General features: G+C 63.7%; 2 protein-coding genes across 13 annotated transcripts in view; one reads left to right on the top strand and one right to left on the bottom strand.

Moving 5' to 3' along the window:
• The first annotated feature begins 2115 nt into the window (after positions 1–2115).
• Positions 2116–9456, top strand: PRRT1B (proline rich transmembrane protein 1B). The gene is given in 5 exon segments (XM_036420470.2): positions 2116–2233; positions 5515–5915; positions 5917–6009; positions 8313–8456; positions 9276–9456. Coding segments are annotated over 5 exon segments (798 nt in total). The 5' UTR covers positions 2116–2223; the 3' UTR covers positions 9426–9456.
• Positions 9457–12654: 3198 nt separating this feature from the next.
• The window catches only part of RAPGEF1 (Rap guanine nucleotide exchange factor 1), a 94232-nt gene continuing 90082 nt past the window's right edge, over positions 12655–16804 (bottom strand). For all 12 annotated transcript variants that reach the window (XM_036420455.2, XM_036420459.2, XM_036420457.2 and 9 more), the window contains one exon: positions 12655–16360. In XM_036420455.2, the coding sequence (XP_036276348.1) occupies positions 16210–16360 (151 nt within the window). In that variant the 3' untranslated portion in view covers positions 12655–16209. The remainder of the gene's footprint in view (positions 16361–16804) is intronic.

The raw sequence follows: 16804 nt of genomic DNA, 5'->3' as shown, positions 1-16804 counted from the left end.
CCCTGCGGACCCCCCCCCCCCCCCCTTTACCTTCATCTCCTGCTGACATGACCTCACCAAGATGGCAGAGGCCCTGGGACAGCTGCCCCCAGAGCGGCCATTAGGCCCGCAAAGGGACAAAACACCGGTTTGGAAAGCGTTCGAAGTGCTGGGGTTCTTAGGGTCCCTGGGCCTGGCTGCCGGCTTTCTCCCTCCTTCGTTCTGCACCGCCCCCTGGTGGTCAGCGCGCGTCATGGCGAGCGATGGAACTCCCAGGCTCCCGGTGGAACCCCTGAGGGACACTGCTTATCAGCCTGTCTACACACAGAAGCTTGTCTAGCAGTGAAGACTGGCCCCAGAGAGCAGCACACCGTCCTGAGCTGGATTCTGCCGGGCAAAGAGCTCTGTGAGAAGAGGCGTTCTCGCCCTGCCGGTTTGGCTCAGTGGCTGGAGTGTCGGCCTGCGGACTGAAGGGTCCCAGGTTCTATTCCGGCCAAGGGCACATGCCTGTGTTGCGGGCTTGATCTCCAGGAGGGGGCGTGCAGGAGGCCCTTGGTCAATGATTCTTATCACTGATGTTTCTTTCTCCCTCTCCCTTCCTCTCTGAAATATATATATATTTTTTTTTTTTTTTTTTAAAAAGTATTGCAGAAATGCAAACTTTTTTTTTTTTATTTTTTTTTTTTTTTATATTTTATTGATTTGTACAGAGAGGAAGGGAGAGATAGAGAGTTAGAAACATCGATGAGAGAGAGTCATCGATCAGCTGCCTCTTGCACACCCCCTACCGGGGATATGCCCGCAACCAAGGTACATGCCCTTGACCGGAATCGAACCCGGGACCTTTCAGTCCCCAAGCCGACGCTCTATCCATTGAGCCAAACCGGTCCCGGCTGAAATATATATTTTTAAAAAAAGAAAAGAAAAAGAGACAGCACGCGCCTGGGAGCACCCTCAGGCTGGGTTTTCTTTTTTAGTTTATTTTTAATTTTTTTTTTATTAGGCGGGGTGTCCTGAGTATGATTCCCGAAGGCTGCAAAGGCAAGGAGCCTGCACAGGTGTGTGTCCCTGTGGCGCTGCCCGTGGCCGCCTGGGAAGGCTGAGGGGAAGGCGGGCGGGGGGGGGGGGGGGGGGGTTAACGGGGAGAGCAGGGGGGGAGGCAGGGGGGAAAGCTGGGGGAAAGGCGGGGGGGGGGGAGGCGGGGTGGAGGCAGGGGGAAGGCGGGAGTGGGGAAGGCGGAGGGCGGGAAGGCGGGGGGCGGGGGAGGCTGGGGGAGAGACTGGGGGGAAGGCTCGGGGTCCCCGCTGTGTGGTCAATGCGCAGACCTGCCCGTTTTCCGTCCTCTGAGGGGGCCTTCGTGCACATAAACGTTCTGCTCAAACCGCCTCAAACACCCCCGAGGCCAGCTCCCTGCTCCAGTGGTGACTGTCCCCCATTCCCTCTGCGGCCTCGGGGAGCGGGGAGCGGGAGGGGGTTAGAGAAGCGGGCGGAGAGGAGAGCTGTGCTCGGCCGGGGCACAGGGAGCTCCGTGCAGAGGCCCCGGGGCACGGGGAGCCCGGCCCGGGCCGCAGGGCGGGGCCGCGGGAAGGAGTAACTCCCGCTCCCGCCGCCGCGCCAGGTGCCGGCAATGGGAGTGTTTGCTGCCGACGGCCCGGGGCCGGGGCGCTGCCTTTGGAACCCGACCGACTGCGCGGCCGGGGGCTCGCGTCCCTCCTTCCCCGCGGCCCCCGGGCCTTTCCGTGTCACCCCCGCCCGCCGCCCCCCGAGAGCCGCCCCCGCCCCCCGAGAGCCGCCCCCGCCCCCCGAGAGCTGCCCCCCGAGAGCTGCCCCCCGCCCCCCGTCCCCCGCCCCCCGAGAGCCGCCCCCGCCCCCCCAAGAGCCGCCCCCGCCCCCCGAGAGCCGCCCCCCGCCCCCCGAGAGCCGCCCCCGCCCCCCGAGAGCCGCCCCCCGCCCTCCGTCCCCCGAGGGCCGCCCCCCGAGAGCCGCCCCCGCCCCCCGAGAGCCGCCCCCCGAGAGCCGCCCCCGCCCCCCGAGGGCCGCCCCCGAGAGCCGCCCGAGCCCCGGGCCCCCCCGCCGGCGGGGGGCGGGAGCCACCTGTTGGCACCGCCGCCCGCGGTCAATTATTAACCGGGCGCCGCGCACCGGAAACCCGAGCCGGGAAAGCGGAGCCGGAGAGGGAGCCGGTCCGACGGCGCCGGAGGCGCCGGGGGCCGGGAGCTGTGCCGCCCGCTCCCCGCCGCCGCCATGGACGCAGGTGAGGACGCGGCCCTGTGCGCGCCCCCCGCCCCGCCCGGGCTCCGGGGTCCGCGCGCGGGTGGCGGGCGGGGCTCTCTCCGCGGGCCCCTCCGGCTCCGCCCGGGGACCCGTCAGAATGGGGCGGGAGGCCCGCGGAGAGCTGGGGCGGTTGGGCCGGGCCCCTCCAGCTCCGGTCACACCGGGGGTCGGAAGGGGGGCCTCCGGTGGTCCTGGGGCCCCCCAGTCCCACCCCCCGGGCGGGCACAGGGGCTGAGAGCGGCCACTGGGGGGCGTTTCCACTCCCCACCCGCCCCCTCTGGCCGGGCTGCGCCCTGAGCGGGCAGGGCCCCTGGCGGGGGTCGTGGGGGGGCGCCCCCTGGCGGCGGGACCCCCGGGAGGGCGGGCGGCGGGCCCTCAAAGGCTCGTTCAGGGAACTGCGACGGGCCCGCCGGAACCGGGCCGGGAGGCGGAACCGGGACTCCCCTCCATCCCGCCGCGCCTGCCCCGGGTCCGGCTGGGGGCTGGGCGGGGGGCGGTGCAGAGCGCGGCCTGGCCTCGGGGCATCCTGGAGGGGCCGATGCCCTGGAGGGGCGTGCGCGCGTGGGGGGGGCTGGCCACTCGCACGGAATGGCTCTGACCGCCCCCCTCCCGCCCCTCCCGCCGGAATGTCCGAGGCTCGAGTGTCCAGAACCCGAGAGCCCGGCGCTGGCAGCCCCGCCGGCGCTTATTTACTCGGAGGCTATCTGCGCGCCATCGGCCAGGCATTTGCCCCCGGGGCCGGGGAGCTGCGGGTTTTGTTCCGATAACTGGGGCAGGGCCGGCCGGTCCCCCTGGGACCGGTGTCTGAGGCTCGGGTTCCCTGCCATTAGGAGCCTTTTTTCTCGCATCTGCGAAATGGGGACAGAAAAACAACCGCCCCAGGCTCCCCAGGCCTGCAGAGCCTCCGTTCGCCCTGTGTCCGCTGGCACCATTCTGTGATGGTTGTTTTTATTCGTTTTCACTCTCACCAGCATCCTCACGTCACACAGGAGGACAGGAGGCCTGGATGGCAGGTCACACAGCCCATCCATGTGGTGGCTCAGCTCCCTGGGCGACCGCAGGCGCTCAGTCCCACACACCGGGCTTGTCCACATGCCGGCTGGCTGTGCGCAGGGCATGCTCAGAGGGGGCTGGCCTGGCTCGCAGGGGCCTGGGCATGGCCACTGGCTGGGAGCTCGTCACCGTCACCGTCAGCCAGGGGCACCCAAAGGCCCGCTGGCTCAGCCAGCAAACCAGGGCCCCAGCATGGTGGTGGTGCCTTATTTTATTTTGTTTTAAATATATATTTTTATTGATTTCAGAGAGGAAGGGAGTGGGAGAGAGAGAAACATTGCACGCCCCCCACTGGGTATCAAGCCCGGAACCTGGGCATGTGCCCTTGACAGCAATCGAACCTGGGACCCTTCAGTCTGCAGGCCGACACTATCCACTGAGCAAAACTAGCCAAGGCTTATTTTCATTTTTAAATATATTTTTATTGATTTCAGGAAGGAAGGAAGAGGGACAGAAACATCAATGATGAGAGAGAATCACTGATTGGCTGCCTCCTGCACGGCCCCTATGGGGATCGAGCTCATAACCTGGGCATGTGCCCTTGACTGGGAATCAAACCATGACCTTCTGGTTCACAGGTGGACACTCAGCCACTGAGCCTCGCTGGGCTGGTGCCTTATTTGAAACTCCAGCCTTTGTCTGGGAGGGTGAGGCTGGGAGCTCCTGGCCATGCTGAGTGTCTGACCAGGTCTACTGGGCGGGGCGGGGCTGGTTCCCAGGGGCAGGGATATTCAGGCCACCCCCACCCTCCAGGAGACCAGCAATCCTGTCCCCCACACACACACACACACCGGGGTCCTCCTGGAAGAGCCCAGCGCTCTGGGTCAAACTTAGCCACAAACCTTCCTTAAGTGTGGACCTCCTCCCCAATAGCTTTGTCTATACACACACACACACACACACTCACACACACACCAGTCCTTATAGCTTTCATTATACACACACACTCACACACACCAGTCCTTATAGCTTTCATTACACACACACACTCACACACACCAGTCCTTATAGCTTTCATTATACACACACACACTCACACACACCAGTCCTTATAGCTTTCATTATACACACACACACCTCTGTCACACATACACACACACTCACACACACACAGTCCTTATAGCTTTCATTACACACACACACACTCACACACACCAGTCCTTATAGCTTTCATTACACACACACACACACACACACACCAGTCCTTATAGCTTTCATTACACACACACACTCACACACACCAGTCCTTATAGCTTTCATTACACACACACACACTCACACACACCAGTCCTTATAGCTTTCATTACACACACACACACACACACACACACACACCCATCGTCTCTAAGTGCGTCTGCTCCAACGTGCTGGTTACAGCCAATGTTTCCCGCCCCTTTCTGTCTGGATGGTGCAGCCACTGAAGTAAATGCTGAAGCCCAGGCTCTGGCGCCTCCTGAGCAGCTTCCCCAGCTCCCGCCAAGGCTCTTATGGGCTCAGTCCCCTGCGAGCCCCGCTCCAGCCTGGGTCTCAGGGCCTCTCCGGGGCGGCCCTGGGCCAGGTTTCCTCTTCCTCCATCCGCTGGGCAGCAGGGCCTGGGCTGGAGGCTGCCTGGCCCAGGGCGCAGGGCAGGGTAGGGCCGGGGTGGGGTAGGGGCAGGGGCAGGGCAGGGCCGGGGTGGGGCAGGGGCAGGAGCAGAGCAGGGCCAGGGTGGGGTAGGGGCAGGGCAGGGCAGGGCTGGGGTAGGGCAGGGGCAGGGGCAGGGACAGGGCAGGGCAGGGCCGGGGTGGGGCAGGGGCAGGGACAGGGTAGGGCAGGGGTGGGGCAGGGGCAGGAGCATGGCAGGGCCGGGGTGGGGCAGGACAGGGCAGGGTAGGGTCAGGGTGGGGCAGGGGCAGGGCAAGGCCGGGGTGGGGCAGGGGCAGGAGCAGGGCAGGGGTGGGGCAGGGGCAGGAACAGGGCAGGAACAGGGCAGGGCAGGGCCGGGGTGGAGCAGGGGCATGGGCAGGGCAGGGCCTGCGTGCCCACAGCTGGCGCCCAGAGGCACTGCGCCCTTTGAGCCCCGCCTGTGCGGTCTGAGCTCGGGGGGGGGGGAAAGGCGGGGAGAGGCCAGCACCGGCTTTCTGCTCGGAGGGGCTAGGGTGGGGCTCGGGGCAGGGACCCACCGGGCCAGTGGCCTCTGGAGGCTCTGAGACCTGCCTTTCTTCCCAGGAGCGGACACAAAAGGGGGTGCTGGCCCCGAGGGCTCCGAGGACCCCCCGAGAGCCGAGCTCCCGCAGCTCCCACGCCGCCCGCAGCTCCTGGAGGACGGGGGGCCCAGTGAGGAGGCCACCGCGGACGAGGGCAGCGCCCCGGCCCCGGCCGTGCCCCCAGCCGTGCCCCCAGCCGACTCCCCGGCCGCAGCCGCTGCCGCCGCGGTGCCCCCCGCCCCCGCCCCCGCCCCCGCCCCGGCCCCGGCCCCTGGTGAGGGCGATGCCAGGCAGGGGCCCAAGGCGGCCGGCGGCATCCCCAACATCGGCTTCGTGGGCGAGCCCCCGCCCTACGCGCCGCCCGACCCCAAGGCCGTGCACCTGCTGTACCCGCCCTTCCCGCCGGGCCCCGTCCTCTTCCAGCCCGGGCCCGACCCCCCCGGCCCTGTACCCGCCGCCCGCCACGCCGCTCTACCCCGCGCCTGCCGCCCCGCAGCTGTTCGCGCCCTTCCCCGTGGTGAGTGCCACCCAGCCCGGCACCCTAGGGATGCCGCTCGGTGTCCCCCTAACCCCCCCTCACCCCTTACCCCCTCACCCTTTCCCCCCATGCAGTCCTTACCCCCGGCCACCCCGTACCCCCCCACATCTCGCCCGTACCAAACCCAACAGCACCCCTTGACGCCCCCCATCCCCTATCACCCCCTTACCCCCCCCACCCCTCATACCCCCACCCTCACCCCTTACCCCCCCCACCATCACCCCTAACCCCCCTCAACCACACCCTTACCCCCAACACCCACCCCACCCTTACCCCCCTCAGCCCCTTACCCCCACTCTCCCTTAACCACTCATCCCCCTTAACCCCTCCCTCACCCCTTACCCCCCCCACCCCTTACCCGCACACCGTACCCCCCTCACCCCTCACCCCTCACCCTCCCTCACCCCTTACCACCCCCCATCACACCCTTACCCACCCACCCTTACCCCCCTCACCCCTTACCCCCTCAACCCCTTACCCCCCCTCACCCCTTACACCGCCCAACTCATCCCCCCCCACCCCGTACCCCCCCCACCACTCCCTTACCCTCCCCACTCAACCCCTTACCCCCCACTCCCACCTCTTACACCCACACACCCTTACCCCCCCAACCCTTACCTCCCCCCCCACCTCACCCCTGACCCCCCACCACTCACCCCTTAAACCCCCACTCACCCCTTTACCCCCCACCCACCCCCCCACCCCCACCCTCTTACACTCACACCCACACCCCTTACCCCCCCACCCCGTAACCCCTCACTCACACCTTACCCACCCCCGCACCCATTATACCCCCCACTCTTCCCTTACCCCCCTCACCCCTTACCCCTCCCACCTCTTACCCCCCCCACCCGTACCCCCTCACGCCCTTACCCCCCCTCCCTCTTACCCCCCCCACCCATTACCCCCCCTCACCCCCCTCACTCACCCCCTTAACCCCCCACTCTACCCGTTACCCCCCTCACCCCCTTACCCCTCCCACTACCCCTTACCACCCCCCCACCCCTTTACCCCCCCCACCTCTGACCTAACCCCCCCACCCCTTACCACCCCCCTCACCCCTTACCCCCCACTCTCCCCTTAACCCCCACTCACCCCTTACCCCCACCCCTCCCCCTTTACCCCCCTCACCCCTTACCCCCCTCACCCCTTACCCCCCTCCCCCTTACCCCCCCCTCACCCCTTACCCCCCCCACCCCTTACCCCCCCCACCCCTTACCCCCCTCACCCCTTACCCCCCACTCTCCCCTTAACCCCCACTCACCCCTTACCCCCTCACCCCCCTTAGACCCCCCACTCACCCCTTACCCCCTCACCCCACCCCCTCACCCTTACCCCCCCCACCCACCCCTCACCCCTCCCCCCACCCCTTACCCCCCCCCTCACCCCTTACCCCCCCACCCACCCCTCCTCACCCCTTACCCCCCTCCCCCCTTACCCCCCCCCCCCCTTACCCCCCTCACCCCTTACCCCTCCCACCTCTTACCCCTCCACCCCTTACCCCCCCACCCCTTACCCCTCACTCACCCCTTACCCCCCTCACCCCTTACCTCCCTCACCCCTTACCCCTCCCACCTCTTACCCCCCTCACCCCTTACCCCTCACTCACCCCTTACCCCCTTCACCCCTTACCCCCCTCACCCCCCACTCACCCCTTACCCCCGACTCACCCCTTACCCCCCTCTCACCCCTTAACCCCCCTCACCCCTTACCCCTCCCACTCACCCCTTATCGCCCTTTCTGACCGCTCACCTCTAACCCCCCTCCTCACCCCTATTCGTTCAGTCTTCCCTCCCCCACCCCGGGGGTGGCTCACAGACATTAGAAGTCGGGTACAGCTGGGCCTGGTGCCCGGAGGGGAACAGGAAAGGGAGCCCAGGAGATGCCCAGAAGTGGGGGCACTGCGGGTTCTGAGAGGTGAGGCGAGTTCAGGCGGAAACGGAAGGCGCTCGGCAGAGGGTGCCGCTCAGGCGGGGGGAGCCGGCCTGCGGGCCTGGGAATGGGGGCCAGCTCAGTAGGGGATCCATTGAGGGCCCGGGGCCTCTGGAAGGGGATGATCTATCGGAGCTTTAGAATAAACACCTGCTGCCTTAGGACAGCAGAGCAGCCCCCTCCCGCCCCCCCCCCCACCCGGGACTGGGGACAGTGGTGGCTGGACCCTGGGCTGGACGGGCACCTGGGAGCGTCGCTGCCCTGGTGACCTGCCGCCTCACCGTGGGGCTCGGGGTGGGGGGGCCCTCCCTCGGGTCGGGCGCTCCCTCAGCCGTGGCCTCTGCTCGCAGTACAACGGCCCCCTGGCCGGCGTGCCCGCGCCTGCCACTGTGGAGCACAGGCCGATGCCCAAGGACTACATGATGGAGTCGGTGCTGGTGACCCTCTTCTGCTGCCTGCTCACCGGGCTCCTCGCCATCGTCTACTCCCACGAGGTAGGGGCAGCCCGTGCACCTCCCAGCATGCACCGGGCCGGGGCGGTATGGGGGCCCCTCGCCCAGGAGCCGGGAACTGGGAATCGGTGCCGTGTCTCGGGCCCCTGACCCTGCCGGTGGACACCTCCTGCCCCTCGGCTCCGCCCACACTCCGGTCTGGGCTCCCACAGCTTAGGATGCTGAGTGGCTGCCAAGGCCCAGAAGCTGCCATCCCTGGGGTTGGGGGCTTGTGTGCACCTTACCCCCACTCATCCCTCTTACCACCCGGCTGCCCGGTCTCTCACCCACTGCCCACCCACTTAGAACCCACCCTGCCCCACCATCTCTCCATCTCACACCCCTCCCCCCCACCCCCAGCCCAACCACAGCCCTGAGCAGTCAGGCTCTGGGACTGCCGTGCCAATGGAGGGTGTTCTCACAGACAGAGCAGGCAAGCCTCTGGGGTCTCCGCCTGAGGCTGAGCTGGCCCCGCCCCCCCTCAGCCCGGACTGTGGGCAGAAGGCAGTGCTCAGGACAGCTCACAGGTGTCTGAATTCTGGCCCCACCGCCAGCTGTGTGACCCTGGGACAGTCACTTCACTTCTCCGTACCCGTTCCCTCATCTGCCAAGTGGGGGCAACCAACATGTGGGTTGTGGTGACGATTGTGGAGACCAGGGCGAGGTGTGGGTGTGCCGGGCCCATGAGGGGCCGAGAGCTGGCGCCACCACCTGATTGCTCCCGGGCAGGCCCCAAGCTCCTCGGGGTGCGTCTCCCCGTCTCCCTGGGGCCTGGCCCGATGGGAGGGAGGGGGGGCTCACCCTCGCTCTGTCTGCTTGCAGACCCGCTCGGCCCTGAGCCGCGGAGACCTGGCCCAGGCGGAGGAGGCCTCCCGCAAGGCCCGCTCCCTCGTGCTGTTCAGCCTGCTCTTCGGGGTCTTCGTGTCCACCAGCTGGGTCATCTACGTGCTGGTGGCCCTCTACCTCCCGTGAGGGGGCTGCGCCGGGGCGGCAGGAGGCCGGACCTGCGATCCCCGCTGGGGCCAGAGGGGACCAGGGGGGGTGGGGGGGGGGGGAGGAGTGGGAGGGATTGGCGCGCTCAGCACACCTGTGGCTGCCTCAGCTCTGAGGGGCCTGGGGGCCCCGGAAGCCCCATTTCCTTGGTGCCTCCTCCTGAGGTCTTCCTGGGACTGACCGGCCCGAGGCCCCTGCCTTCACCTTACCCCCAGGAGACCATCGAGGGACCAGAGTCTGTGGGCTCAGCACCGCGGGGGTGGGGCGGGGCACTGCACACGGGGCCTCCTGCCCCAGCCTTGTCCGTTGGTCAGGTCTGTGGGTTCGGGTCCCCATGGAGCTGGTGGGCGTGGCTTCAGCCCCCAGTAGCTCCTGGCTGGTAGGTCAGGCCCTGTCCCATCCTAGGACAGACAGGCTCTCATGCTGGCCCCGTGGCACCCAGAATCCAAGGCCACGCATCTGTTTCCTCATCTGCAAAGGGGGGGCAACAGCTGGACCCCCCACACCTCCCTCTTGGACTCACCAGCAGGGGCACTGTGACCAACAGTAACTTCCTTGGCTGGTCAGTCCGCAGCCCCAAAGACAGTCCTGACCTTTAGGGCTTCTCGCTGCTCAAGGAGACTGGGCTCTCCTCCTCCGTAAGGGGCCGTGGCACAGCCTGCCCTGGACCAGTGGGTGCCAGCAGTGCCGGTTCCCATAGGGCCTTCCCCAGCCTGAGGGGAGGGCAGGGCAGGGTGAGCGGCAGGGCAGCCAGGCGCCTCCCACTCTGCAGCTGGGAGGCCGTTCACTGAAGGGCACTCCCTGGGAGGGTCCAGAGCTTTCACCAGATTCTCAAGGCGCCGGTGACTCAGGCACGGAGAGGAGGGAGGCCCGCTGAGCCGGAGACCGGCAGCTCGTGTTAAACCGCCTGCTCCCTGCGCCTCTGGGTGCTGCCTGCACCGGGCGGAGGAGACGCCCGCACAGCCCTGGAGATGCCGGGAGCTGGACCAGGACGTCGGTGATGCAGACAGCTGTCACTCGCATGCAGGTACCTCCTGGGCTCTCCCGTGAGGCCCAGAGGAGAAGGAACTGTGGAGGACGTGTGGGACCCACAGTGGCAGCCACTCCCACTGACCTAGGTGACCTCCGAGGAGAGAATCCTGCCTCCCTGCTCTGTGGGGTCGAAGCCCGGGCGTCTTCAGAGGGCAGCTCAGAGTCAGCTAGACATAGCACATTAAATGGGAACTACTAACACCATTAGAAACGGTTATACAGCGCCATCCATGGCAGCCCCTAGCGTCTCTGCTGTTCCACATTGTGTTAAGGTTCTAGCTAACGTAAGAACAGCTACCGTATTTTTCGGACCATAAGACGCACCGGACCATAAGACGCACCAGTTTTTAGAGAAGGGAAATGAAGAAAAAAAGATTCTGAAACAAATAGTGTCCTAAAATATTTTATGTGCATTAAAACCCAACATCACAGTCATAAACACATGTAATCAACCCTGTAAAGTAAACAGCAGCATTTAGAACCATTTAGAGCCGGGCAAGCACACAGAGACCACACAGAGCCGGGCAAGTAAAAAAACTTTTTTTACAGTATATGTGTAGGCTATATTTGGACCATAAGACACAGGGACTTTCCCCCCCCCACTTCTGGGGGGAAAAAAGTGCGTCTTATGGTCCGAAAAATACGGTAAGTGAAGTTTGTGATATGAAACCTGCAGTCTCTGTCAAAAGAGAAAAAATGATTTTCTAGCTGTAATATCCAAGAATCAATGAAAAAATTAGAATACCTCAGTAAAATAGTTGGATATAAAATAAATGTGATAGTCATTAGCAATAATCAGTTAAAATGGGAAAAAAATTAAAAATTCCACTCATAGTAGTGATAAAACAATAAAATCTAGAAATAAGTTTGACAAGATGATCTGGGCCCAAGTAAAGAAATGACTTTTAATTATACATGTAACTTTATATCTACAGCAGGTCCCCAAATGCATATACACATTAACGGCTGATAGCTCAAATTTGAAAATGAAACTTATTCTAATAAACACTACTCAGAGTGTGTATTTACATTTTGGGGGACACCCTGTATATATAAAATTGAACAAAATACTTGGATAGAAAGATGTAGTATAAGAATATGTAGCATTTTTAGAGATTTAATGAAATCCCAACAAGAAAACCGATTTCTTGTTTTAAAACTATCACACACGTTTTTAAAAACAAAAGGGAGATGTGTAAAAACGGACAATTTTTTAGAGAATTGAATGAGGGGACTGTCTTCCCTGGACACCAAAGCTTATCACAGAGCTACAACCCCCGACAGCACGGCCAATAGGACACGGGAGACGTCCCCAGTGTGTGTGGGAGTTACCACCCCATCAAAATGGCCTCTTAATGGAGCGGGTCGAGGAGGGCTCAGAATAAGCAGAGTATGGGATAACGCGCACTCCAGCTGGGTTACAGAGCTAGGGGGAGGGGAGAGAAGATCCTCACAGAGCCCAGGAGGGTCCGTGTAGCTCAGGATGCTGGGGAGGCCCCGGGAATCTGGAAAGCCAGAGAGGGAGGGACCGAGTGATCCGAGTCCCACAGAGCCAGAGAAGCATCGCTCGGGGCCAGAGTGGGCCGGGTCCTCGCTAGGTTGGGAAAATGTTCCTGGTGGGAAGCAGACTGTGGGGTCTGTCCGTGACGTCGTGCCATATACTTACGTGCACACACGTGCGAAGGACAGTGAAAGGAAGCTGCAGACTGCTGGCAGAGGCTGCCCCGGGACTAGGAGCGGTTGCTCTACGCAGGGCTGACCTTGATGATGGGATCCACACGTGGCGTTGGTAAAGGTACCTGAGGAGAACGCACTGCTTGTGGATTCGGTAGGCCGTTTTTGGGCTCGACGGCGTGGTGAAGGACAGTCCTCCAGAGGCTCAGTGAAGGGAGGGAGAGGCTGGGGCACTGTGTGCAGGAGAGAGAACGGCTGGCGCAGGGTGAGAATGTCTGTGGGGAGCTGGTGTGGCACAGTGGTTCGTGCTGAGTGACGAGGAAGGCTTCCCGGAAGCCGTGGCAGTACCACCTTAGCCCAGGGCGAGGCTGCCCTCTGGGGGAGGCTGTGGGCAGCGCAGTGGCTCTGACTGGCGTTTCTCTGATGACTGGCGACACTGAGCCTGTCACCAGCTCTCTGGATTCTCTGTCTGACGTGCCTGCTCAAGCTGGCGCCGTTTTTGAAGTCTGGCCATGGAGGTGGTTCTGAGTGTCCTTCCTTCACTGCTCACTGCCTTCGGGGCGGCGAGGAAGTGCGGAGATGTGTGAGCTCTGCGGCAGCTCAGCTGGCACAGCTCCCTCTTCGTTCACACCAAGTCCAGGGTGGGCGGTGGGGTCTGGGTTCTCCACTCGGGACTCTGCGTGCCAGCCCCTGGAGCCCGCCGCGGCCGGGAAAGAGGCACACCCACACTCTGCATGTTGTTCTTCAGACTCCCAGTGCCAGTGAGCAGTACGGTATTTGTCTGACTTACCTCACCAGCACACCCTCTAGTCTGTCCATGCTGTGCAAATGGTCAGACTGCCTCCTGCTGGGGCTGAGTGGTGGCATTCCGTTGTAGACATGTGCCAGGGCTTTCTTCGGATATTTACCCAGACAGGGATCGATGGGTGAAAGGCAGTTCCATTCTTAACTTAACGAGGGGACATCCATCCCCCTTCTGCAGAACCGCCAGCAGCGGCCCGCAGGCCTGGACCTGGGACAAGGACTGGCGGGCCTTAGTGAGGGCGCGTGGGGGCCCAAGCACGTCGCCAACATACGAACGTCGCTCCGTCCTTGCGTTGCGGATGCACCCAGTGGTCAGGGAGGACTGGTTTTCCAGTGCCGGGCGGGGGTTGCTAAGGTTACGCTGGCGCCTCTGCGCCAGCACTCGCCTGTGATTTTCTCACGCTGTCCTTGTCTGGATTGGATGCCAAGATTGTCTTCTACTCACGCAAGGAGGCGAGCAGTGTTTCCCTTGCTGTTCTCGGGGCTTGAGGGAGACTGGCGCCCGCTGTTACCTGTTATGCCTGTGAGGACCTGCTATCCATGTGGATTTCACCCCAGATCATCGTGTAAGGCCAAGTACCCCTTCTTGGCAGCACTTACCGTGGTTTGGTGTTCCCTCGTGTGACAGTAAAGAGGATGCAATGGGTAAAGCTGTTTGCAAAGTGCATGGTGCCCACCTCATGCTGGGCGAGTAGTACCAGGGGCAACAGCTCAGCGGACACAGGCGGCGACTGGCTGAGCTTGCGAGGTCGAAGCTGGGAGGGCCCTACAGCTGAGCAGCTGGGACAGAGAAGGCCCCGCGTACCCACGGCCACTGGCTGACAGCCCATTAGCCGGGAGCCGCGTCCCTCCACGTTCCGAGCACGCAGACTCAAGGCCCAGGCCCGACCTCGCCGGGTTCCAGAGCGATGTGCCCGGGGACAGCTGGGGTGGCCTGAGGGGGGGGGGCTGCTTCTCACCCCCTGGGGACACCAATGGCACCGCGCCCGAAGCCAGGCCTTGTGCACGGACAGAGCCCTCGGGGGCGGACGGAGCGCAGGCCTCTGACGGGCTAGTGTGGGGGACTCACCCCAACAGCAGGCAGTGGGAGGAGCGCAGAAAGGAAGAACCATCACTGACACGCGGGGGCACACGGGCAGATGGCTGCGTCTGTTTATTTCCTCATATAAAAGTACACATTGAAATGTCTGCGGGGAGACCCCCATCCGCCGTTAGTGGGGAAGATATATTACAACGTAACACTGGGGGGAGGTGCTGCTCAGGTTCGGCTCGGACACGGCGCCCGCCTGCCCTCTCCTGGCTCTACCCACTGCAGGGAACCCGACCGTCCTGCTCGTGTCTGTCTGTCCTGAAGATCAAGTCCCATCCGCTGTCCCCAAGACACACAGCTCACGGCAGGCTGCGGTGCTGGCACGGAGTTTGGTAACTCCCGGAGCCAAGAGGAACGTGTGGGCAGCCCGCGGCCAGTGAGCTCACACTCACTGCACCTGCTGTCCGCACTCTGGGGCCTGCCCCTCTGCGCAGACCACCGAGGGCGGGGGCAGGGCCACTCCTGAACCGAGGGAGTGGAGCCCGACCCCCTCCCACCAGCTCAGACACGCCTCGTCCGAGAGAGGCTGTTTCTGAGGCCGAGTCTTGGCCTGTGGTGCTCCCAAGTTCCCACGCTAGGAGCCCCGAGGGCAGCACAGCAGCAGAGCGGGCAGCTGGGGAAGACAGACGAGGACTGAGGAACGAGCACAGCCTAGAAACCACCCCACACTGCACTGTAGTGAACAGTGACTCACACACACTCTTAAATAGTAAAGTGACATGTTCTGGCCGCGGCCGGCAGGACCACCGCCAGAGGGACCGTAACCGACATCTCAGCCTCCCCCTCACACAGGACAGACGGAAGCCAGGCAGCCGTGCTCCTGATAACAGCTCATCCAACCACGAAGGACTCAAAGTGACACGGCTTCTCTATACACACAATCTAGATCACCAACGGGTGTTGCTCTCTCCTGCTCTTTGTTCGGGGCTAAGCACTTAGTCCTGGAGTTTGCGTGACCAGGTGCCGACCCCAGGACAGGCAAGCGTCCACCCGCGCAGCAGGGCGCAGAGGCAGGCCCATCGGAGCCCAGGGCGCGTGGGGGCTCCGGCTGGCACCTGAGAGCGGCCTGCAGACCTGGCCTCGATTGTCACCTCAGCAGCGAGTGTGGTTTGCACGGGAGGACAGAGAGCACTGTTCTCAGACGCTTTCCTGGTGGGAGGGCGAGCCTGCCCTGGGGTGTGGCTGGGCAGCCCAGACCCTGGCCTCCCAGGGACACCGTCCCTCCCAGGGGCGAGCCAACAGCAGGGGGGACACCAGTGAGGAGTCCTGACACCCACAGGATGGAGCACGGAAGGAGGGGAGCCCATGGGCCGGAGGGGCAGGAGATGGAGTTTAAGGCACACAGCAAGCGACAGGCGGGGGCCAGAGGCCTCCCCTGGACAGAAACGCCCCTGTACTCCCCTCTCTCTGAATTAACTCACCCAAGAGCTACGAACCCAGCTCAGGTAAAATGCATTTCTTGGATGGTAAAGTCCTCTCCTGCTCCAGCCTCCTCTTCCCAGCTCCCCCAGTGCCAGGTGATGGGGTGGGAGGGATAAGGGCAGAGAGAGGGCAGCCACTGCCCCTTACTGCATGGCCAGCAGCCCAGGTGCCTGCAGGCTGAGGGCGGTGCTAGGGGCCAGTACCTCCTGAGCTCGGCTGCTGAGGCCACCTGTCGTACCTAGAGGGCCAGGCGGGCAGTGCCCCATCCGCCATCTTAAAAAGCAGGGCTGGAGAGGAGGAGCCCAGCTAAGCCTGCTCTGCTCTCTGCCCACCGAGCTAACTGTCCCTTCTCTCACGGCCCCCGGGTGGGTCCTGAGCCTCCACTCATTCCTCATTTCAGCAGACCCGGACCCTGAAGTCAGGAGGGCAGACTCGCGGCTCCCAGGTGGGAGGGGATCAGGCGGGACGGGAGGGGGAAGACGGACGTGAAAGCAGAAACCAAATGAGAACACCACCAGTTCACAATCGGCAACGAGACCTGCCTGCTGGCTCCGTGCCGGCCGTGGCTCCGCTTGTGGGAGGAAGGAGGCAGGGAGCTGCCCGCACTCGGGGCTCCTGCCCGGCCGGCCCCCGGCTGGGGCCGGAACCGCGCTGCTGCCACACACAGGTCCAAAGTCCCCTCGGGTCTCGGAGCCGCACTCTGAGCCTCTGTGAGCGTCCGCCTTGCGCACGCAGCTGCCCTTAGGTCTTCTCCTCCCGGTCTGTTTTCCTCCTGGTTATGTTCCTGGGCTTGATTTTCAGGGAGAGTTCCCAGAGGGCCTCCTCGGCCAGGTGGTCACTGAAGTCATTGAAGAAGTTGATGATGTCGTCGTTCCTCCGGATGTCATAGTGCCTGTGGGGAGGAAGGCAGCCAGTGAGCGCCCACGACCGTTCCAGGCAGCCCCCCACGCCCAGCCAATCGCTGAGGCAGGCGCCCTCGGCCGACGGCCTCTGGGGGATACGAGCTCTCCCACACTAGACCCTAAAGCTGGGCCCCGCTTCCCGCAAGGTCTCCCCAAACAGCATCCCTGCCTCGGGCTGCCCTCTCAGGTGCTGCAGGGAGACCTGTTCCTCAGGCCCACTCGTGCCGAGGCCCACCCTGGGGGCCGCTGATGGTGGGCCCACCCACTGGCATCTGGTGGGCCACAGTGTGCCAGCAAGACCAGCCACCAGCTTCCTGTCTGGGAAAAGGGGACGGGCTGGCTGCCATCCTGTGCTGAGCCCCGCGGGCCCTTTCTCTGGCCTCCTGACAGCCTAGTCCTCGCCATCTCCCGTCTCTGCTCAGGCCCCGGGGCTG

This window comes from Pipistrellus kuhlii, unplaced genomic scaffold (genome assembly GCF_014108245.1).
Source record: "Pipistrellus kuhlii isolate mPipKuh1 unplaced genomic scaffold, mPipKuh1.p scaffold_m20_p_68, whole genome shotgun sequence".
NCBI lineage: Eukaryota > Metazoa > Chordata > Mammalia > Chiroptera > Vespertilionidae > Pipistrellus > Pipistrellus kuhlii.
Note: the sequence above shows the minus strand (reverse complement) of the source record. Positions and strands in the feature narration are given on the sequence as shown.